This window comes from Raphanus sativus, chromosome 5 (assembly GCF_000801105.2).
Source record: "Raphanus sativus cultivar WK10039 chromosome 5, ASM80110v3, whole genome shotgun sequence".
Taxonomy (NCBI): Eukaryota; Viridiplantae; Streptophyta; class Magnoliopsida; order Brassicales; family Brassicaceae; genus Raphanus; species Raphanus sativus.
Window position 1 is genome coordinate 15,633,416 of NC_079515.1, and position 23,572 is coordinate 15,656,987.

The 23,572-nt window shown below is 37.4% G+C and overlaps 3 protein-coding genes across 4 annotated transcripts; all 3 read right to left on the minus strand.

Annotated features, from left to right (window-relative positions):
- Positions 1-690: 690 nt before the first annotated feature.
- Positions 691-2,575, minus strand: LOC108860970 (purine permease 3). Of its 2 annotated transcripts, XM_057010672.1 has the most exons (3): positions 2,448-2,575; positions 1,627-2,383; positions 691-1,539 (listed from the first exon to the last, which is right to left on the minus strand). In XM_057010672.1, exons 2-3 carry the CDS (start codon positions 2,317-2,319, stop codon positions 1,180-1,182), a joined length of 1,053 nt encoding a protein of 350 aa, XP_056866652.1. In that variant the 5' UTR covers positions 2,320-2,383; positions 2,448-2,575; the 3' UTR covers positions 691-1,179. The 2 variants fall into 2 exon arrangements, with proteins under 2 accessions (XP_056866652.1, XP_018490303.1); XM_018634801.2 differs by having other exon boundaries at positions 1,627-2,508.
- An 11,107-nt stretch (positions 2,576-13,682) lies between these two features.
- LOC130494882 (uncharacterized) lies at positions 13,683-14,225 on the minus strand. Its single transcript, XM_056985707.1, has one exon. It carries the CDS (start codon positions 14,223-14,225, stop codon positions 13,683-13,685), a length of 543 nt encoding a protein of 180 aa, XP_056841687.1.
- A 2,642-nt stretch (positions 14,226-16,867) lies between these two features.
- Positions 16,868-20,428, minus strand: LOC108856308 (probable hexosyltransferase MUCI70). Its single transcript, XM_018630080.2, has 9 exons — positions 19,842-20,428; positions 19,424-19,669; positions 19,098-19,311; positions 18,910-19,019; positions 18,611-18,810; positions 18,262-18,365; positions 17,732-17,919; positions 17,440-17,639; positions 16,868-17,365 (listed from the first exon to the last, which is right to left on the minus strand). The coding sequence occupies exons 1-9, from the start codon at positions 20,092-20,094 to the stop codon at positions 17,117-17,119; spliced, it is 1,764 nt and encodes a 587-aa protein (XP_018485582.2). The 5' UTR covers positions 20,095-20,428; the 3' UTR covers positions 16,868-17,116.
- Between the last annotated feature and the right edge of the window lie 3,144 nt (positions 20,429-23,572).

Consider the following 23,572-nt stretch of genomic DNA (forward strand, 5'->3'; position numbering starts at 1 on the left):
ATATTCCTATTTCTCTTTACTTGACCACAGGAGTGGAGTCTAAAGCTACAGTCCCAATCCAAGGTGCTGGTCAGGCAAGATCAAGTCAACATGGGGACTTGGTGTATCAAATTTAAGGTAAATTTTATACTCTTCCTGCATAGAGGTTTAAGCTTTCGTTGCAAATTGTTTGTTATACTACCAATATTAGTCAAACATGATGCATCCTTTCATGTCTTATTATTCACGTTGTTTCTAATATATATCCCTTATGCTATACTGGACATGTCTTATAAAAGTTATTTGACAGGCCATTTTGGGAGGCAAAGTTGAGGTTCCGACACTCAGGGAAGACAGAGATACAAGTAAGATTTATCTCCAGTGAGATCCAAGGTATATTTTGTCTATGGATCTCTACAATTTGGCATTTACCATTTGTAAATTTAGTTGGTTGTTTCATCCTCTCACTGAGAGGATGGTTTAGATCTCAAGCCTTTGAAGATACTAGAGGTGACTTTTTTCCCCTGTATTCTCTAGTGAACTAAGAACCTCAGCGTGCTATAATCTGGAAGAGTTCGCAAAAGAAGAAATCAACAGTGAATTGAGTGGTTCTGCTGAAGGAAGCTGGTGGGTGAGAGTACATACAATCTATATTCTCCTTGTATTTAAGGTTGGCGTTTTTGATGCATTCAAGTTTCAACCAAATAACTAGAATACCTTAGGGGAAGCAGTGTGAGTTGAAAGATACGTGGTTAGAGAAAGCTAAAAAATTGGTACGGTTGTCTTAAGGTTTTACCTTTGCATTGTGATTCAACTGAATATTATCTCCTCTCACCTGTGAACCAAACAGGATTTACCAGAAGCTCTCAACTGGTGGCACTAGGCCAGCCAGTCTTCGTATCGATTTCTTGATACACGGGTTCTGCTGGCGATATTTTTAAACAAGTCAATAGGATGAAACCTCCACCACGAGATATCAAAGCTAAAATAAACCAGCAGAAGACAACACAAGACTAACTTTGCATCTTTTCTGTCACAAATTCATTAAAGTAGTATAAAAGGTAAAAAGGTTCTTAGATACGTGTGTTTGGCATATAGTTCCACGATGTTTAATATCCTCTAATCTAGTAACACTGTAACAGGGATTAAATGAAGTAATGGAAACCTTTATGATGTCTTTCTAAGCTGATGTGTTTAAGTTTAACACTCAGTACTTCTCGTTCTTCTAGGCAAAGAAGAATTCAGTTGTGCCTCCTCTTGTATTCTTTTATCCTTGTCAGCTTTGATCTCACCATAAAAATAAGAGACAAAACCCCAAAGGGACAGAGCAAGAGAAAGACCCTTCTCTTTTTGAAACTTCTCATGGTAGAAAATAACAGCTAAAACCTCTGTGATGGGCAAAAGAACTGATATCATTATACCAGAGACAAGAGACGATGCACAGAAGATCAAACCAATGGCTCCCAGGAAGAATCCTTGCCATATTATGGCTGAAAATACAGCCACTACATAGAACATTGCCTCTCCAAGCTTGAACTCTTTTGCTTCTTTTGGTAAAGCCTGCCAATATAAAAGGGTGGAAAGACTCAGGACTCAGGACTCAGGACATAAGTCAAAAACATCTATCTGTTTCAAATAGTAAACTACCTTGAAATCACCAGCGATGAGCATACCAATGAGGCTAACTAAAGAAGCAAGGAAACACAAAATCATCTGAACCTCAAGCACGAGCGTATAGCTCATGGGTTGTTTAGCTTTCTGGTAAGCAAGTTCCACTAATGGCAAGAGAAATGCATACATAACAGCGGCTGCTACAGTCACCAAGAACCCAATCATGTACTGCTTGTGAGTCTCATGAAGGGGCTTATCAGTTTCGGTATGCATTCCCAACACCGCAGCTCCAACAGTCAACAATACAACAGCATTGATGGTAAAAGGAGTGAACTTATGGCTGACCATAAAATAAGAGAAGATAGCTATGAATGCTAACTGTGAAGCAATGATGAGAGCAGCTGTCGAAACTGGAAGATAAGCTATGCCATATGCGTATAAGTAGTTATCAAACCCTGAGAGAATGCCTATCAGAATCGCAGCCATTAGGAGACGTGGCTTTATGAGAAAGAACCGTGTATTGTCGCTCTCATTGTTGTTGCTTCGGCGCCGGTTAAGGTAAGAGAAGAGGAGAGGAATGAATATGATCGGAAAGCCTGCGGTTTCAAGAAAAGTGGAGAACCAAATCCTGTGGCCACCATTGTTGAAGTAGAGACGCATGATCAGAGGACCTCCACAGTTTCCTATTGCCAGAATGATGCAGTTTATAATCACAAGAGCCCTCGCCATTCTTGTCTTGATAATTGATTCTTGTCTCGCCGTGTATTCTTTGAGTAATGAAACTTTAGGGTTTCTGTTTGCGGGAGTTACGTTAGTTATAAAACAAGCGAACAAACAAACAAACAGAAGCTACTTACTGTCTTTTCGATCAAAATGATTATGTATGATCTTTGTTTCTTAGTTTTGTATGATCTTTGTTTTTTTGTTTGACCTAGCGATGATTTTTCCTGTTTTATCTCCACAAAACTTGTTATCAGTTATATTATGTATCATATCAAAAAACGTTGTAATTATCTCGTGGAGCCGTTAGTATTCATATCAATAAATAGCATGATTTTATGAGAATATTCTTTCTATTTTTTTTTTTTTTGGGTAGGTGAGAATATTCTTTCTATAATTGGAAGATTTGTCTTGACTTCTTAGCTTTTTGAATTAACGCAGATCCTTTGATTTAGATACAATCTGACTGATATTAAAGTGCGTAAGTTAATCTTTGTATTATGATAGATGTGTAGAGATTTTTCAACGTTTATTCAAATTTGAGTTATATATTTTCCTCAATTCTTAAACCATTTGCAATGGAAGGCTGAATAAAAAATCTAGTAGTTGAATAATTATAATGAGCATATTGAATAATGAAAATTTGATGATGTAATTGTTAAAAAAATTCAAACATGTTGAATAAGGATGAAGTGGAAACCAGCGTCAGAGCACCATTACATGGTTTTTTTTTTGTCGACAAAGAAAACCACCATTACATAGTAAAACCACTTAATTAAGTGACACATTTGATTATTTATATTAGATGCTAATAATTAATAAATATATTAATAATAAAAAAAATCTAACAAGATCCTACCAAACATTTTGAATATTTATTTATAAAATAGTGCATTACTTAATTGCATAATTAATAAGATAATATTATTTTAATTAATAATAATTAAAAAAAAAATATCATAAAACAAAGAAAATAAAAACTTATGTTATTTTTATAAGCTTATCATTATCGTTTATATTTTATTAAAACAGAAATACTTTATGAACTAAATATGAAAAATTATATTAAATTTATAGAATAACTTATTTTATAAATGCTTTCATTTAAATAAATTTATCATTCATAGTTACAACGGATTAAATCATAAGCTATCTAATAATTTATATAAAAAATAAAAATTATCAAAATATGTTAAATTTTTATATCTACAACTATATATCATTTTAAAATTATTCTTAAACTCACATAAATATATTATCTGAAAATTATTATATAAATATATAATACTATATAATTAACCTTTAGTTCATGTATTATTTACAAAATATGTGACTAGAAAATTTGAAATATTAATAATTAATTAAAGATATTATTTAAACATAACAATGTATTTACTTATAAAATTTTGCAAAACACAAAAATGATAGACGTTCAAGTATATTTTCCTAAACAAAACATGAAAATATAAATCATCAGAAAAAATATCCATCTATTTTATAACTAAATTATTTTAAAATATATTGTATACAAACAATATAAATTAAAAAGCTATATTAAAGAATATTCTATATTTGATTATCTCAGATTGTGAATTTATTATTCCGGACTCAAAAATATATTAAAAATAGTAAACGTAAAATATATAAAACAAATCACTATATATTAATCATGACGAATAAGAAGCTTAAACAATAATATTATAGAATTATACAATATATAACACTAAATATCTGTATTATTAAAGTTGAAGTACACAATTGGATTGTTCGGAAACAAGGATAGTAGAATAAATGAGATATGTTTGAAAACATAGATAGTAGAGATTTATACTTTCTTTTATTTACATATTTAGCCATTTTTTTAATAAACTAATAACAAATGAGAATTGTTTAGAAATATGAATAACATATTTAATACTTCTTTTTATTTAAACATGTAACCATTGTTTTTACAATAAACTAAACAACCTTCTTTTTATATTTTTTTATTTACAATTTTGTCACTATATTTACAGTTTTTTATTTATAATTCTTTATGGCGAAAATAAAACACAAACTAAAATATAAATAGTATATTATATAAAACAATTTTTAAAAACTGTGTTATTACCTTACTTAGTTTAGTCAAATATAAAAATTCCAAGAGTTCAATTTTTTAAAAATAAATTAATAATAATTCATAGAAAACTAATGCAAACAATTAAAAATTTGAAACATGGATAAAAGTATATCAGTTTTATAATATACAAAATGGACTAATATAATTACCTAAAAACATTGTTTTGTCTAAATAATCATAAAATAAAATTTAAATTTTATATACATATTTCAAATCAAAATAGTAACATTTAAATTGGCTTGGTTTAAATTTTGGATCAAAAATCAATAACTATTTTAAATATTTTTGGTGTTTTGAGTGTACTTTCACTATGTTAGATGTTTATATTTGACTATTTTTATATATTTTCAAGTATTTAAACCAACCTAAAAGTATCGTATATATTCTGAATGTTTTATATACATTAAAACTAAAAATAATTAATATATATATAAGTATGTAAATCTTTTTCGGATACATTTTGATATCCAAAATACTTCGGTTCGAATTGGTTATCATTTCGGTTGTCTAAATATCAAAATTTTGAATATTTTGGATATTTAATCAATTTTGGTTCGAATTTGGTATTACTCTTTCGGATCATGATCGGTTCGGTTCTTTAGATTTGAATTTTTTATCCAACTTTGATATTGACATGAAAAATAAATATCAATATATTTTTGAAATATACATCCGCACGGGCGTGCGGATCAAATTCTAGTAGTATATTAAAACGTTTATGATGATATCAAAGTTATACGAAACAAATATCCGCACTAAGGATCTAAATTCGGATCCGAATATCTACGGAAATTACAATTTTTTAAAAAAATATCTAATACCCGAATATCCGAACATCTGAAAACCGCAGATCCAGATAAAAATTGGAAAATCATGGATTCACCGGACCTTTACCTTAAAATTTCCAGATATCTGATTCATCCTACCTCTACCTCAGAACTATATTTAATTATACATTTGATTATTTAGATTAATTACTGACAGTGCCATTGGTAACCTGTAAAATAAATCATTTATCCATTAAAGATTAGAAGTTTCATTAGAAATAGTCATTCAAACTCATTGTCTTATGAATAATATAGAAAGATTTAACTTGAAAGTAAACACAATTGTGTATTAGATAACAAAAGTTCCAAACATGATCTTGCAAACGTTACAACTAGGTTGGCTATATTTATTATTTCTTATAATATCTATACTATTAAAATAGAATCTCTCTGATACACTGAATTCTTGCTACTGTCAAGTTTGACCGTAACTGTTGGTGATTATAGTACTTTAGATTCACTAAAGAGGACCATTTTATACTTTACTCTTATGAGTTCAATATTAAGCTAAGAAGAAAATTGGGGTTTTGATTTCAAGGTGACGTAGAAAATAAGTAAACTAAAGATTAATTCAATTTAATAAGAAGCTAGCCTAGGGTGTTTCATCGGGTGTTGAATTGGAGCCAAATAATTATTCAAGCGCGATGCAGTGCTTTCTAGAATTCAGATCACTCAGCTGGAACACCCCACTGTCGTGGTGGTGATCTCTTTGCAGATCTCACCATCTAACTGTCGTTGAGATGAGAATCGATTGCAAACTTTAGAGATTAGGTCTGATCAGTTCACTTACTACCCTAATATCTACTACTGCTGATTAGGGATATTAAGCTTATTCAATAAATGTTAAGTTATCTCCTATGCGGTTAGCTAGGTGATTAAACTTAAGATCTAACATCAAGTGATCAAGTTAATGCAAGCATTAAGAACAATATGAATGAAGAACAAATAAGAATCGCTTATCTATGTTTAACTCATGTTTCAACACCCTAAAAATCCTAGGCGAGCTAGATCACTACTCGATCATGATGCAAGCAATCAAAGACATAAATCCTGAATAATACTGCATAAGAACAAGAGTAGAAATAAAGGGTTCATATGATCTTCTCTATAAGAAAGTGGATTCTTCTCCCTTACAAGTTGCATATCGCAAAAGCTAATAGTTCTCTTGTAAAAATTAGCGTAGAATGAAATAAAATGCATAAGTGATGTTTTTATATGGAGGCGCCATTAGGTAGAAAAGAGATTAGGGAAACTGAGTCATAATTACCGAATTAGGAGTTTCCTTATTTGTCGGGAACAACCTTAGGACCGCTCTGCCTGGCTGTTCCGCTTGAGAAAAGTCTCGGGACTGTACTCCTTGAGTGTTCTCCGCATGATTGCTCCAAAAGTACATATTTTCTTCATGCACCTTCTCTTCACTCTTCTACCAACTCCAGACCTGTAAATGATCAAAAATGACTAGACTGGCACGGATTAGAGACTTAAATCAAATGAAAACATATATACAATGATGTGAAAAACACCATATATCAATTCCCCCAGACTTAGATCCTTGTTTGTCCTCGAACAAGACAAGTATCAAGAACAGGGAGAAAGGTTTGAAAGTGTGGGAACTCGCTTATTCTCAACAACCATACTCTTACCACAAATTCTAAACCATACAAGTTGTAGACTAGGACCGCACACACTTACTGGAAACCCCCTGATCGCTGTTCGAAGATCGGCCCCATACTCTACATTTCAACTTGAAAAGATAACAATTTCGAGACAAAACTCCTTATGCTCAATTAAGATTAGCGTGAGCTTCTTGTCATAGGCTCTAATCAGGGTGAACGGGCTAGGTATAGAACATGCTAATTTTTATGGTGGAGTTTCAAGAGTGTTTAGGTGTTACCAAGAGTGGATGCAGAATATCGCACAAAATGGCCGTAGGATGGCTCCATTGATGTCCACAGCCCTTACTCATCTCTTCTTTGTCGGACTGCTCTCCGATAAGATCGATCATATGACTGCTTTGCGCGTATCAACCCCTTCAGAACACTTCACTGAAACCACCATCACTTTTCTCGACTTCCTCAGTGGCATGCATCATAGATTCTTCCCTTTCTCGTCACCAATAAAATAAACAATAAATAAAGATTCTCTTTTTTTTTATAAACAGATACGAAGATTATGGGTGACGAGGAAGGAGGTAACAAGTGATGTTCGGAATGCCACTGGTGATTCTTCTGGTTCGTTTTAAACATTGTCTTCTCTTCACTGTTCTCTCTGATATCGGAACATACTCTTACTGATTGTTCTCATGTCCACCGTGTTCCACTTCAACGGAATATGTGAGAATTAATGAGTAAGAACTGTGTCGATCCTTTCCTCTCCGACCGTTTTGCACATATCTGCACATAAAGTACTAGAAAAACAATTGCATGAGGGTGGAACAAAAGGTTAGATTACAAGGTGGGAACTAGCTAAAAATGAACTAGCCACTCAGGAACAGCAAGAGGGATAGAAAAGGATAAGAAGTCCTGAGTTTAAATCTCATTCTCCCTGATCTAGTGCCCATAACAAGAAGAATTAAAGTCCAGTTTAGGTTCAGATAAAGGTGGAGTTAAGTCTACCCAGTGTAACATGATCGGTAGAGAACTTCTGGAGTGTCAAATGAGATATGTCAGGGTGTTCCAGGTCCGTGTATGGGTCTTTCATCACTGCTAAGGTCACTGAATAAGAAGGTTAAAGCACGAAGTGGTTAAGAGATCATCACAAAATAAGGTCCTGATTCCCACAATACTTTTGACTAACTTGATCATAAAAACTGACTTGATAAAAGCATGAAAATGACACAAGGACTGACTCAAAAGCAGCCAAGCAAATAGTACAATTGCTCCCCCAGACTTACTTCACACCATCCCTGGTTGTGAAAATAAATCAGAGGAAACTAAAACACACCGAATAAAAGCAAATAACATGTAAATAAATAATTCAGATGGATAAAACAAGAGGATAGAAATAGTCCTTGGGGACTTAGTCTGACATGCCGCTTCCAGAGTGATCAGCTGTCCTACTGTTCCGCGGAAGTCGCTTTCCTCCAGCCGACTTGTTTCTTGCCTAGGCGCCTTGTTCTCTGCGGTGTCTGCTCTTCTTGGCCTTCGATGCAGCCGCCTGTGATTGCCCTAAGGATCCTTTTCAGGAGGCTTTTTTCTTCTTCTGGGAATCAACCATCCAACGTCTGTAGGCATGGTCATCCGTAACATCAGCGAGATCCTACAGATCGTACTCTCCATCAGCAAGTGGAGTTCACATCCTCCACATCATCCATATCCGCATCTAGAACTGGTGCACGGGGATCCTCGCATAAGTTCTCCTGATCGGGCAGGAACACGATGTTCTCCAGAGTAATGAAATCTGTGAGCCCCGTAAAAAGAAGCTTGCAGAACAAAGGATTCCCTTCCTTGTAAGCGAACTTGTAGGTGCTTTCGTCGCGCAAGATGTGGCAAGCGATCAGGTAGGTGGTGTCAATGTACCTTGGGTTTGTTTTCACGGTCTAAATGGGTATCACCTTGTCTCGGCGCATCTCGTCCTCAACCCCTGTGAACAACACCTGCAGCTCTCCGTTCGTGACCTTAGAAGTGTACTCCTTTGAGAACAGGATGTTTGACACAATCTTAGCGATGATCTTCAGAGTAGGGTTCCTGATCTGCGACTTGTAGGCCTTGCGAGAAGTGAACTGGCCGGTTGCAATGAGATCCCAAAAGGCGCTTGCCGGCGTGAACTTCTTCTCAACCGATACCTCTTTAGGCGTGTATGTGATCTCGTACAGATCGTTGAGATCATGGAGAGAGATGAAGAAGAACTTGTCGCCAGCCATGAAATAGATGGAGCAGTTCTCGTACGTTGGCGCAGTGGGGTTACAGTAACTGATATGGGCTGTTGCGAGCACTTGCCGGACCAGATCTGGGTAGATAGCTTGAGCTTGGTAGCAGAGAGGAGCAATGCCCATCGCTTGGAGTGTATCAAACACGTCAGTGTCGAGACCGAGGTCAGCTATGGTCTCCAAGTGTGCAAAGCGAGTGGGCAAGATCTCTACAGCGAGAAGCCGGTTGTACCTTGCCGCAGACTCCTTTTCCCACCCCTCACAATTGTAGTCAAGGAGCAGTGGGCCATTGACATCAATCGGTTGACCTCCAATCTTGTTAGGCCATGGGTAAGAAGACGGAGCACTTGCGCTTGGAGGGGGTGTGGCGGTTCCGCGAGAGCTCTTGGAAGGCTTGAGTGCCTTCATGTACCTAGTGCGTGGATGCATCTACAAAATATAAACAATTTCCCAAATTAGCACTGTTCATCGGTTGTTCTAGAAATGATGGGACATTCCAATCTCTCAATTAACTCAAGTCCATCGATTTCTAAACAACCTATAGTTCCACTCTAGCAAATAGCCACAACATACTACTCAAGTAATCAAGAATCCAACTTTAGCAAATAAATCGGTTCCTATCTCATTCCCATTGACTCTTTATTGATCCTAGTAGAAAGATTGAAACCGATAACCAATCTAGGATCAAACACTAAGCAAAAGAGATAAGAGAATTCGAGGAGACTCTTCAAAATCGCGATTTGCATGCGCGAAGGAGGAGTCTTTCAAGCGGTTACCTTGATTGGATTGATGATTCCTGCAAAGACAAACTGATCTCTAGAGGATCCAAGGAGTTAGAACTCAAAATCAAAAAGATAAAATGGTGAGATTAGAGGTTTTCGATTTTAGGGTTCTTTGGAGTATTTTGCGGCGAGAGAGAGAGTGGGGAAGTGGAGTGAGTGAGCCTTAAATAGGCAAATTTAACCGCTTTCCCTTCCTCCTATTTATTATTATTTTTTATTTATTTATTTATTTTTTTTTGGTTGGTGGAGCGATTGTTCCAGTTACGGAACAAGCACCGGAGTGTTCTTCTGGGAAGGGCTCGGGTTTTCTTGATTTTTTATCTGCAAGTTAGTTTCTTAAAAGATAAAGACATAAAGAAACAATATGTACACTCACCAGTGGGTTGCCTCCCACCAAGCGCTTGGTTTAAATCAATAGCTTGACTTTAATGAGCCAATTAGTCTTGAGAGAGATCGCTTAAGGGTATTTTTACACCTTCAGTGATTGTTGTGTCAGCAAGATAAGACTTGAGGAGCTGACCGTTAACAAAAAACTCTCCTCTTGTGTCCAGCAACCCAACAACTCCACAGGGACGGACTTCCTTGATGGTGAAAGGTCCAGACCATTTCGATTTAAACTTTCCAGGGAACACTTGACCCTAGAATTGAAAAGTAAGACCTGATCATTCGGGGCAAAGCTTCTGCTGATGATCCGTTTGTCATGGAATTTCTTGGTATTTTCCTTATAGATCTTAGAGCTTTCATATGTCAGATGCCTAATTTCCTCTAACTCAAAGATCTTGATTGTTCGCCTCTCCTTAGCGGGTTTGATGTCGAAGTTCAGCAATTTGACAGCCCAAACTGCCTTATACTCTAGCTCCATAGGTAAGTGGCATGCCTTGCCATAGACCAAATGATAAGGAGTGGTCCCTAAAGGTGTCTTATAGGCTATTTTGTAGGCCTAGAGAGCATCGTCGAGCTTGAGCGACCAGTCCTTATGCGTGGTATTGACTGTTTTCTGTAAGATGTTCTTGATCTCTCTGTTGGAAACTTCCACTTGGCCACTCGTTTGGGGGTGATAGGCGGTTGCTACCTTGTGTTTTGCACCATTTTTCCTCAGCAATCCTTGAAACACCTTATTGATAAAGCGAGTTCCCCCATAGCTTATGACCACCCTAGGTACTCCAAATCTTGGAAAGATGATGGAGTTGAACATCTTGGTCACTACACGTGCATCATTAGTTGGACTAGCAATCCCTTCTACCCACTTGGAAACATAATCCACTGCAACCAGTATGTACTCATTCTTGTAAGAAGGTGGGAACGGTCCCATGAAATCGATCTCCCAGCAGTCGAACATCTCTACTTCCAAAATGTAGTTCTGAGGCATTTCATTCTTCTTACTTATACTCCCCATTCTCTGGCATGCATTGCATCGTGATATGAAATCATGGGCATCCCTGAACATAGTAGGCCACCAAAAACCGGCTTGGAGGACCTTGGAGACTGTCTTGAAGGTGGCAAAGTGACCAGCATAGGAAGAACCGAGACAGTGGTGAAGGATTCCTGGATTATCAGCCTCTGGAACACACCTTCTGAAGATCCCATCTTTGCACTGCCGATATAAATATGGCTCGTCCCAAAAGTAGTGTCTTGCTTCCCTGAGAAATTTATTCTTCTCATTTTCAGTGAACTTCAAAGCTTCTTTCTCAGCTGCAAGGAAGTTTGCAATCTCAGCAAACCATGGAAGATTCAGATATAGCTTCTGGATCACTACAGCGAAGGATTCGTCTTCACGGGAACAGTCATTGCCGACTGTGAATGACTATTCTGTTGCTGCACAGACCAATCGCATTGACATATTCCACTGGGTGTTACTCGTTAAGAGCTGTCTCATCTAAGACTTTCATCCTAGAAGGATGGTCTGCCACGCGGTTATCAACCCCATTCTTGTCTCTTATCTCTAAAACGAATTCTTGGAGTAAGAGAATCCATCTTAAGAGACGCGGTTTAGCATCCTTCTTCGTGAGCAGGTACCTCAAAGCTGCATGGTCCGTGTGTACGATCACCTTAGATCCCACTAGGTAGGAACTGAACTTCTCAAACGTGAACACAATGGCAAGGAGCTCATTTTCTGTAGTTGCATAGCGACACTGAGCTTCATCCATTGTTCTGCTCGCATAGTATATCACGGGCAGCTTCTTGTCCTTCCGCTTTCCAAGAACTGCTCCCACTGCAAAGTCACTCGCGTCTGTCATGATCTCAAAAGGAAGGTCCCAGTCTGGAGGTTGGACAATCGGTGCACTGACTAGAGCTCCCTTGATCGTGTGAAACGCGGCTAGACAGTCGTTGTCAAAATCGAACATGGTCTCTTTGCAGAGCAGCCTAGTGAGTGGTCTTGGATTTTCGAAGTGTCTTGGATGAACCTCCTGTAGAAACCAGCATGCCCCAAGAAGCTTCTATTCCCTTCACTGAAGTCGGTGGCTGCAAACTCATCATAACCTCGATCTTTCCCTTGTCCACTTCGATACCATTCTCTGATATATTATGTCCCAGAGCAATCCCATCTCTGACCATGAAGTGGCATTTCTCCCAGTTAAGCACAAGATGCTTCTCCTTGCACCTCTTCAGAACCCTGCACAAGTTTGACAAACAGACATGAAAGGAGCTTCCATAGACGCTAAAATCGTCCATGAAAACCTCCATTATGTTTTCGATTAGATCAGTAAAAATCGAAATCATGCAGCGTTGGAAGGTCGCTGGAGCATTGCACAATCCGAAGGGCATCCTTCTGGAGGCGTATGTTCCGTATGGGCATGTGAACGTTCTCTTCTCCTGATCGTCTGGGTGGATGGAAATCTGAAAGAAACCTGAATAACCATCTAAAAAGCAATAGTAAGGGTGGTTAGCCAATCTTTCAAGCATATGATCAATGAAAAGAAGTCAAAAGTGATCCTTGCGAGTCACGTCATTCAGTTTATAGAAATCAATGCACATGCGATGACCAGTCACTGTTCTAGTAGGGATCAATTCATTCTTTTCATTTGTTATGACAGTGATTCGTCCTTTCTTAGGCACTACATGAACATGGCTAACCCACTTACTATCAGAGATGGCATAGATTACACCAGCTTCTAAAAGTTTCATTATCTCCTTCTTTACAACTTCTTCTAGATTTGGGTTTAACCTCCTCTGATGTTCTACAGAAGTCATCGATTCATCTTCTAGATGAATTCTATGTATGCACAGATCAGGTGAAATGCAATGTATGTCAACTAGAGAATATCCTAATGCCTTACTATATTTTCTAAGTTCACATAAGAGCAGAGAAGTCTCAGCATTGTTCAAGTCAGCGTTCACAATGACAAGATATGTAGAATTGGGTCCAAGGAATGCGTACCTAAGTCCCTTGGGAAGGAATTTGAGCTCTACCTTTGGAGCTTTCAGCTCGCTCAATGAGTCATCGATCTAAGCTGACGGAACAGTCGGGTTCAAAGGTGCGGTTGTTCCAGCTGGTTTGCTGAGCTCGTTGTTCTCCCCCAGACTTAGATTTGCCACTATCTTTTCCATACTTCTCGCTGAATCTAGGACCTGGGCATATGCATCAGCATCAGCATCAACACTCTCTAAGTTCTGCTCAGCTTCAGCTTTAACTAAGGCGAGTTCGAGAGGATCACCGGTGAGAATTTCCTCAATCATTCTCTTATGAGGTTCCAGCGGGTCGCTCTCCTCTTGGACTGTGAAAGTCTGTCCATCCAGCATTGGTTTCTTGAGCATCTGATTCATTTCGAACTTCATCACATGTCCCCTAGGTGTAGATCGATTTTCCATTGTCGAACATCGATGATAGCTCCGACAGTGCATAGAAATAGTTTACCCAGGATCAGGGGATCTTTTGATTCTTCCTCAAGTTCCAGAACTACGAAATCAGCAGGGACAAGTGTGTTCCTAACCAGAACTTGGAGATCCTCAAGAATTCCAACTTGAGACTTCACTGAACGATCATCAAACACAAGGGACATCCTGGTAGGTTTGAAATCTGTGTATCCCAGGTGCTTAGCTACAGAGTATGGCATGAGGTTTATGCTTGATCCTAGATCGACGAGTGAGCATGAAAAGACTGTTCTCCCAATCTGGACTGAGAGAACACATTTTCCCGGATCACCCAGTTTCTTGATCCTCTTGTTCTGAAGCACTGCACTACACTCCTTGGTGATGATCATGAACTCACTGTCATCAGATATTTTCCCAGAAATCAGTCCTTTCACAAAGTTACGCATAGATGGTATCATCTGGATTGCATCCATCAAGGGAAGTCTGAATGTTAGGTCTTCCAGCATCTTTCTGCACTTCATCTCCTTCTTCTCCTTACGTATAATTTTAGCTGGGACAGGATAGGATACCTTCGGTATATACTAACGAGCAGCGGAAGGTTCTACAAACGGTGGAGCAGCCTCAGCAGGCTGTTCTGCAGAAGTCAGAGCGGTCTTAGTAGGGTGTTCCGCCGCTTCTTCATCTGTAGGTGCAGCTTCAGGTGGTTGATCTGACTCTCTTTGTTTCCCCTTCTCGACTGATGTGAATCTCATGGGTTCCAGATCAGTCTCATATGACAGCAAGGTACTTTTTTCCAGGAAGAGTATCTTGCTGTCTCTTCACACTTTCAGCAATCTGAGCAATCTGTCTCATATGGATTGAGACGTTGTCATATGATATACCATGAATTTGACCCACTTTTAGTCATGGTATATAAGTATTTTAGGATATATCCTATCCATTCTTGGGTCTATATTGCATATTTATAGGTTCAGGAGCTAATGGAAGATAGATGATGATTTTGGAGCATTTTGGAGCATTTATAGTTCATACCCGTGATGACTATATCGACCACCCGAGGTCGACAAGGAGAGACGCGCGTCGATCGATGCATACTCAGTACTATCGATCGACACTTAACGGAAGAAGCCCGGATTTGGTCGATCGATACTATTTTGTGCTTTTCTTAATATATTATATACCATAAAACTCATGCATATTGATGATCTTCTAGATGTGAAGACACTCCCCAAACAAATGATCCATGTGTGTAATAGTGAATGGGATAGAATATATATGGGTCGATGGGATCTTAGAGAGTGCCCACACCGGAGGGCATTCAAAAAAACATGTTGTTTATTGATTCCACATCTTGCACATTGTATATCCCCTGAATCGCTCTTGATAGCAAGTTTTTCTTAACTGTTGTACATCATTGATACTATTTACCAAAAATGTTTTATTTTTGGTGAACGTTCTATCTTCCGATAATATGCTTTTAGATAATCCATTGTAGGTCCATACACAGGTAGTATTTTTTTTCTATCAGGCTAAACCTGTTCCACATGATATCAAGATTTCACCGTATATTTTCTATTATTAGTAAAAATACCATCCATCTCTATCTACTAGCTGAGTTTGACTAAGAGGAATACTTTCAATAATCTTTCAATATTGGGGATCTACCAAATTCTGAATTGCCTAAGTATTCCACATTCTCGATATTGTATTGATGAGAGAATCCTTGTAAGATCAGGGTAGAGATTTTGTTGATTTATATTTGCTGGTCTCGGGCGAGTGGTTGGGAGCGAAGGATCAACCAAATTCTGAATTGCCTAAGTATTCCACATTCTTGATATTGTATTGATGAGAGAATCCATTGTAAGATCAGGGAAGAGATTTTGTTGATTTATATTTGCTGGTCTCGGGCGAATGGTTGGGAGCGAAGGATCATTCCATAATAAAATAAATGATCATGATCCCACCTTTTTGATTAGTCATTTGCTAATCAGAAATCTAACAGAAACAATCCTACATTCATATGACGGTGAGTATGATCTAATTGGATTTAGGTTTGATGCATTCATAAAAATACATTCCTTTAAAAACTCTGAAAAATATAGTGTTTTGCTTCTCAATCAAATGCCCGAAATGCTTTCCAGAAATTGTCTTATTGAAGTCCGTTAGATCTTTGAAACTCAGCCCTCCTTCATCTTTATTTTAAACATTATTTGTTCCATGATTTCCAATGCATTCCGTTTGTATTGCTCTCTGAATTTCATCAAAATTATACCACAACACTCGTCAATTTTTCGTAACACCCTTTGATTAAAAAAATAAGATATAACATGATTTGGTAGTGCAGTAACCACTGATTTTATAATAACTATCTTTTTCCTTTTGTAAAAAACTTACAAATTAGTTTCTATTTAAAGTGTGCACATGATAACAAATTGTTCAACCAGACAAACAAATCACTATTCACCTGATCCTACAAGTTAGTTTCTATTTAAAGTAGAAACATATTAAGAAAAGGTAGAAACCTATAGTCATGGTCAAGTAACGAAAAATCCATTTAATATGATCATATTACAGAGTCTCTAGTTATGCCCATAAAGAAAAAAAATTAGTTCTCATGAATTGACATAGTGAATGCAGGGAACAGCCAAATTTTCTATCTTTTGTTCTTTTGTCAATTATACTATACTATTACAAACTAAAAAAAACATTAGGACATCTGCATCAGTGAATTCTATAGAAATTTATTTTTTTGTCTGTTTGATTTTTTTTTAAATTAAAATAAAATAATAATCTAACCAGTCATGAACTGCCACGTGTCATGGGGTTCACGTAATAATCATGAACCGGGTTCAGTGGGAAGAGCCGCACAGGCACAGATTCATCTTCTCCTCTTATTTTAATATTTTTTTTTTTTGGAATGTTTTGCATAATTCATCTTTGCTTGGAATCGAAACATAAACTTCATGGTATACACTTACCTCTAGACAGAAGTTGTGCCAGAGGTACGTTTGTCGTAGCCTAGACGTACCTCTATGCGGTAGAGAGTTTTTCTTATAATTTAAATACTTTTATAATTAAAAATACAAATTTTTGGATAATGAAGAGATACGACTCCCATTAACTCCCTAACTCTTTCAAAATCCATCAATTCAACGTGTAAAAACTGTCTGTTTAATATTCTAAAATATTTGTCTGATGGATACCATTAGGTTCCACATTTTGATAGTTATGAGCAGAAGTCTGTGTGTATATATATACATTAAAAAATGATTTTGAATCCTTAAGAATCAATAGAGAAACAGAACAAGAAAAGAAGATACTGTGGTAAATTTTGAATGTGTAAATTGGTGATGAGAGTGACCAAGAACCAACCTCTTTGCAAGGGCCTTTGACTCTTTCAGTCTAATGCTGAATCTGGTAATCGTACAGGCAAATTAACCTTCCTGTGACCTCTTGCACCGGACCGTCTGTCTCTTCCACGCCTCCTAGGCGGCGATGTTCTACCCGCTCTTCCACTCGAGACTTTTCTAGGCAAATCGCTGCTACTGATTAAAACTGGTGTAGGTAGTGAAGGCGGTGGAGGTGAAAAACTAGGCACTGGAGGTTTTTGCCTTGCAAATCTCTCTTGTTCTGCTCGATGATATCTCTGCATTAGATTGTTTGATAAAATCAGGACTCTCTTTGCTTGGGCTAAGTCAACATGAAAAAGAAGAAACTCACCTGAATTACAAAATTACGTCTCTCGCAATCAAGGAACATGCTTACTGTCCAGTTTGTTTTTGCAGCAATCTTGTCTCTTACCGTCGAGAAACTGATTTGATCTCTAGAAGTAAATCGGTCTACTTCGTTGAACCAAAGACAAGTGAAGAGGTTGCTAATCGGAACATGCTCTCTTAAAATGACACACCCCTCCGGAACGTCTGCATAGTCCAACCATATCTATATTGTGTAACAACAATGCAACTGATCCTGTAAAATGGATTTTGGAAAGAGCAAGGCAAAAGAGACATACCGCTTGTGATTGGGAGCTTTGCAACAGAATAAGGGGTTAGCCCTTCATTCTTGTAGAAATCCACTTGAAAGTCGATAGAGGCATTATCATATTTACCAGCAGCTTTATTTGCTTCAGCCTCCACGAAAACATCAAATCTTCTGTAATGTATAGAGATAGCAAAAGTAGCATTTTTCCTCCACAAGAACCTGATGAAAAGAGAGGTTATTCAGATTGCTGCAGCCCAGAAATAGATTCACCAAGCCTAAGGTCTTCTAAACTAAAAGCGTGATCTTATTTGAAACAGCTGAACCTCTAAAGTTACTGGAACATTAAGCACAAAGAGCTAGCTGCTTCAGGACAATTTTATCTGAAAAAGAGGTGTAACTAGCAGATTCTACCATAAGAATTGACTAATGTAAATAGAGGAATGTTTGTTAGTCAGTATTTGCAGGAAAGAGCATAGCCAACCACTATTCAATATGGTCAGAATATAACAGTAGAGATATCAATGGGATTGATCTTAAAGGATAAAATATGCTAGGCTTTACCTTTCAAGAATTTGATGTGGATCGACGACGAGCTCAAGTTTTCCGTCAATCCATAAAGAATAGCGAGCATTTGGAAACATCCTATGAACAAGAAGCTTTGGCACCTACAAAGAGAGCGAGGTATCAGCAGATAAGTTGCCTTTATAATCTTTCCCTTTTCTAGTAAACAGCTTCAAGCCTAATCTAAAGCAATAAGGCTGTTCTTACAGCAGAGTGGATACAATACATTTGGTGAAAGATTGTAAAACTAAGGGGGGAATATTCTGCATGTCACGAAACTCATGTTTTAGTTTCTGATTAATTGAATGCAAAATTTCGACAGTGGGAAAGAGAAGAGAGGTGTATCTACCTTTCCATTGCGCCTTCCATCGGAATAAGGGAGATTATGAACAACAACAACTCTCCATATCCCTACTTTCTTGCTGTCGTTAAGGCCTCGTTCTCTCTTCAAAATTGATTCAGTTTCTTCATCAACAAACATGTAGAAACAAACTGTTTCCTCCGAGTATTTACTGAGGTTTTGTGGGGCTTTTACATCATCAAAAGCATCTAAAAGAGAAACAGTCTTCATCAGAAACATATAAAAATTGGCAACACGACTAGAACAATTATTAACAGAAACAAGCTAAGTATCACGTGAAGCACTACCAAATACAGCTGAAGCAACAACTATCCCACGGCACTGCTTCATTTCGAGAAGATCAGCCTCATCCATGTCAAAACCTGTATTTCGACCGGGTTGTGGCCCTTTGACAAACCTGATGGAAAAAAAAAAATACTAAGATGAGATTTAAAAAAAAAAAAAGAAACAGACGAGGGGAATTGAAAAGACTTACCCACAATGTACATTCATTGTTTCTTTGATGTCAAAAGAATCATTCCTATGTTTCAAAGTAGGATAACCTCCAAAATCAGACCCTCCAAACTCTGTGTCTCTGTTTAGAGGTTCTTCATATATGTACGTTAAGTTCTTAAGAAGAGGGGAAAAGGACGGGGTACTTGGCATCAAGGCAATAGCTTCTTCTACTGGGAGGTAACACACCGGGCATGCTGAAACCAAAAACAAGCAGAAAAAGAAACAGCATATATCACAGATGTTTTCAGCATCATCACAACAACAAAACTTGTAGTGATCTCAGAAAGCAAGGACTTTGAATCTTACGGCGAGGTCCAGTTCTTTTTCTGTCGGCAGGTGGGGGAGGTAAGGTGAAAGTATGGCAAGGATGTCCTTGAGGAAGCGTATAGCCAAGAAAATGCATAGGAGGAGGAGGAGGGGAATATACAACATTAAAAGAGATATTCCGAATGTTGATGTTTTGGTCTTCACTAAACATGTTGGAATGATTTACAACAGAACTGCCATTGAAATGTAGACTCGGAGGAACTTGCACTTCCTGACCGTCTTCACCTGATCAATTGAATACATTACAAGATCTTAGCATCCAGATATTTTCTAGCTTTTAAGAAGTAGTAGTAGTAGTTGATTCCCTGAAGTAAAACCTAGCTCCAAAGTAACCTCTTAGCATTACGATCAACAAGGACTCCTCAATTCTAAGCTAACCAATAGGAATCGATGTTACCTTTGCCGAGGAAGAGGACGCGAAGGAAGACGACGGCGGAGATTAAGAAGAGGAGCAACATGCCGACCTTCTTACGACCAGCGAATTTGAAGATCCAGTGAACAACACCGTCCCTCTCCTTGTGCATCATCTTTGATGATGCTGCTTTGCTACGTATCGTACTACTACTCTGGATTGGCAAAACGACGCCGCCGTTGAGTCCCGTCTTGTCCAAGCAACCATAGCTACTGGATCGAACCCCCAATCCAGTCATCCTCCCTCCTCCCCCCTTATATCATTCCATCAATTCGAATATCTTATGTTACTACACTCTGATTCCGGATTCGATCTGATCTAGCTCCAACGGAATCGAATCGAATCACCACCGTCGTTTCAATGAATGGAAACAAAACGAATGAAGGGGGTTTGTGAAGAATGGGGGGGAGATAGGGTTTTTTATTTAACTGGAATTTCAAAAAAAACTGGGGAAATCTCTCTCAAGCAACACACAAAAGGCACCAAAAGTCACTCTTCCATACAATTACACACAAACAAATATTAATTATAATTACTGTCAAAATTGACGAACAAACGATATACTCTCCCTCCCTATAATGAAATTCATTATTTCGCTTTAAACAGAAAACGCTTTTTTTTTTAATTATGTCTATGTGTAGTGTTAATATCTAATTAATTTCCTAGCATTTTTTGTTTTTGGTCAAAATTACTAGTTTGAAAAATTTTAGTGTATATTTTAGTATTTTTGTTTGTCAAAAAATACTATGTTCTTGAAAAGTGTCAATTTGATATTTTTCACACAGATTAAAAGAACTACAAAAATATATGTAAATCGTTATTAATTATATTTTTCTGACAAATAGTATTTGAGATAAATAAAAATTATTTATAAAATCGATGTAGTTTACAATTAATTTTCAGTTAAAAAAGTAAATATAATTTGCATTAAAATTATAAAATAATATTTTTTGTATAACAAGAAAAAAATACTAAAATTGCATTTATTAAAATGAAACTTTTAGTCCCTGTCTTTATGTGAGAAGATGACTATAAAAGCACACATGGCGGTTTGTTACTGCTGGGCGTCGAAACATTAACATGTAATTAAAGTAGAGAAAATTAAGAAGCTATTATTATTGTCCAAACACTAATGTAAGCATCATTACAGAGTTTGTGACAACTAAGATTTTAACATAAATGAAAACATTTATTTAATTCCTACCTAGCCGCCATCCATGAATCCTGTCATTAGTAGTCTCCTCTGTCGCACCTAACCTAATTATTCAACATTTGTTAAATTAGTTTTTTTTTTTTGCTTCACTGCATCCTCTCGTTTCCTTTTTATCACCCAAGGAATTTCATTAAATACCTAAGACCATGCCATCGATGAATCCCCGGTTGGGGTTCACAACTTTAGCTTTTTTTTTTTTTCCGGTTTGATTTCTTTAAAAAAAAAAAAAAAAAAAAAAAAAAAAAACTGACCGATAGTATACTGGCACAAGGTGTGGAGCCCGCTAAACAATTATGAAACATATTCATCCGGAAGAGGCGGGGCGAGACGAGTTCATTGCTGTAGTATATTATAATATTTTTTTTACTTCAGACGTGTGTAAACTTCTTTCATGAGCCTTCAATAATCATGCCCTAAGGAATTACAGTTTTTAGAAAGATATAATAAAGAAGGGAAAATAGTACAAACACAAAATCTAAATCGAAAAAATCAGTTCTGCCCAACAAATTACTGATATCTTGTGTATTTGCATCATTTTGATCTTTGTTTTATCTTCTTTTTGATCATTAGAATCCATATAGTATGCATATAGGATGCATTTGCATTGCATTTGTCCTTATCAGGTATTGGAGATGGTAGTTGGTGACTTTGGAGACATTAGAGATGATTTTGGAGCAAAAAGAGGATGATTTATGTTCGAGAATCTCACCACGTCTAAGTGTCCCAGCGGTCTCGCCCCCCAGCGGCCTCGTGTCCCCGTCCCCCATGCCGCTGCAAGTCGACACAAAACTAGAGAAAATATGCAAGCTCACTCAGCCTGGTCCCACGGTCTCCCTGCCCACGCCACAGAACTGAAGCTACCAGCGCCTAAGTGTCCCAGCGGCCTGCGTGCCCCAGCGGCCTTGTGGCGCGTCATCCAGGCTGCTGCATGTCTGCTGAGTGACATTTTACCATTTTGCCCCTCTACGTTTTAGACTAGAAAAACCTAAGTTTAAGTATGTTTTGTAAGCTATTGGAGGCAGATTATCTTTTATCATTGAGAAAACCACCAAAAACCTATTGGAAAGTTCATCTCTTGAATCATTGGATCTTTGTTCTTGTTACTTTGTTGATTTCTTATCTATTATCTCTTTCATGATTAATCTGAAATCCAATATGGGTTTAAGAGAAATCATGGGAATTAGTGAGTAATCCACTTTTGAATTCATGAGTTAGGAAGATTAAGGGTGATTAGGCTAGTTCTAGGATATTTTAGTGTAGATCAAACTTTATTCCTTGCTAGGAGAGTATTCATAATGCATCTACTGAGTTAGCCTCTCAAAAGTTGATCTTTAGACATCTCCCACCCACAAGGTGTTCGATGATATGTCTGAGTCAACTCTCCTAAACTCTTAACATACTTTACCAAAGACATTTATTGTTAAGGGTGTTAAGATAGCATATAGACTTGTTATTAATGATTGCTTTTATATTATTCAACCAAAGACATTTGATGTCTGAAATATGTTAGCAAATGAGCATTCATCTAGACATAGAGTTTGTTTAGGATTGTGTCTAAGCTTAAGGTTGTTTAGTTTGATTGATCATTGCCATCTTTAGTTCGAAACTTGATCACCCAAGGTCTAAATTCCTATACCCATGAGTTCTCCTTTCTCATAAAAGAAAGTTCATTCATTTACTGTTTTATTGTTCTATTGTTGCATTTTTAGGTCTAAAATCATCAAATCTTCGATTGCACTTGGTTAAAGAAGTAGTTGTATTCTTGGTGCTTTAAATCCCTTGGAATTGGTTCGACATTTCACTCATATTACAACATTTGTTTTAGGAGCCTTGAAAACACCTAACATCAAATTGGCGCTGTTGCCAAATTCCGAGTAGATTTAAACATTGAGATTTAGTCACTTGCTTGAGACTAAGTCATTTTTCTTTTTCTTGTTACTGATTCTACATCTTTATCCCTCTTTCAATTTCAGGTGTATGAACTTGAGGAGCAAAGGCACATCAAACCTAGTTCCAATTGTACCTGGCATCAGAGCACTTCAAAAGGGGTATATCCAGACAGAGAAGAGCTCAGCAGGATATTGATATGGATCCACCTGCAAACGGTCAAGGGGCTATCCCTCAGCACCCTCAGCGACCTGCTCGACCGATTGGTACCTATGACCGTCCTAACATCAATGTTCATAGGCTTGGCATCAGAGCCCCAGCTGTGGAGGCTAATAACTTTGAGGTCAAACCAGGACTCCTCAACGTGATCGAGAACAACAAGTATCATGGCTTGGCTGTAGAAGACCCATTTGATCACTTGGACAAGTTTGACAGCTATTGTGGTTTGTCAAATACCAATGGTGTGTCGAGGATGCCTTCAAACTCAAGTTATTCCCTTTCTCTTTGGGAGATAAGGCACGTCAGTGGAAGAAGTCTCTACCTAGCGACTCCATCACCACCTGGGATGACTGCAAGAGAGTATTCTTGGAGAAGTTCTTCTCAACTTCAAGAACTG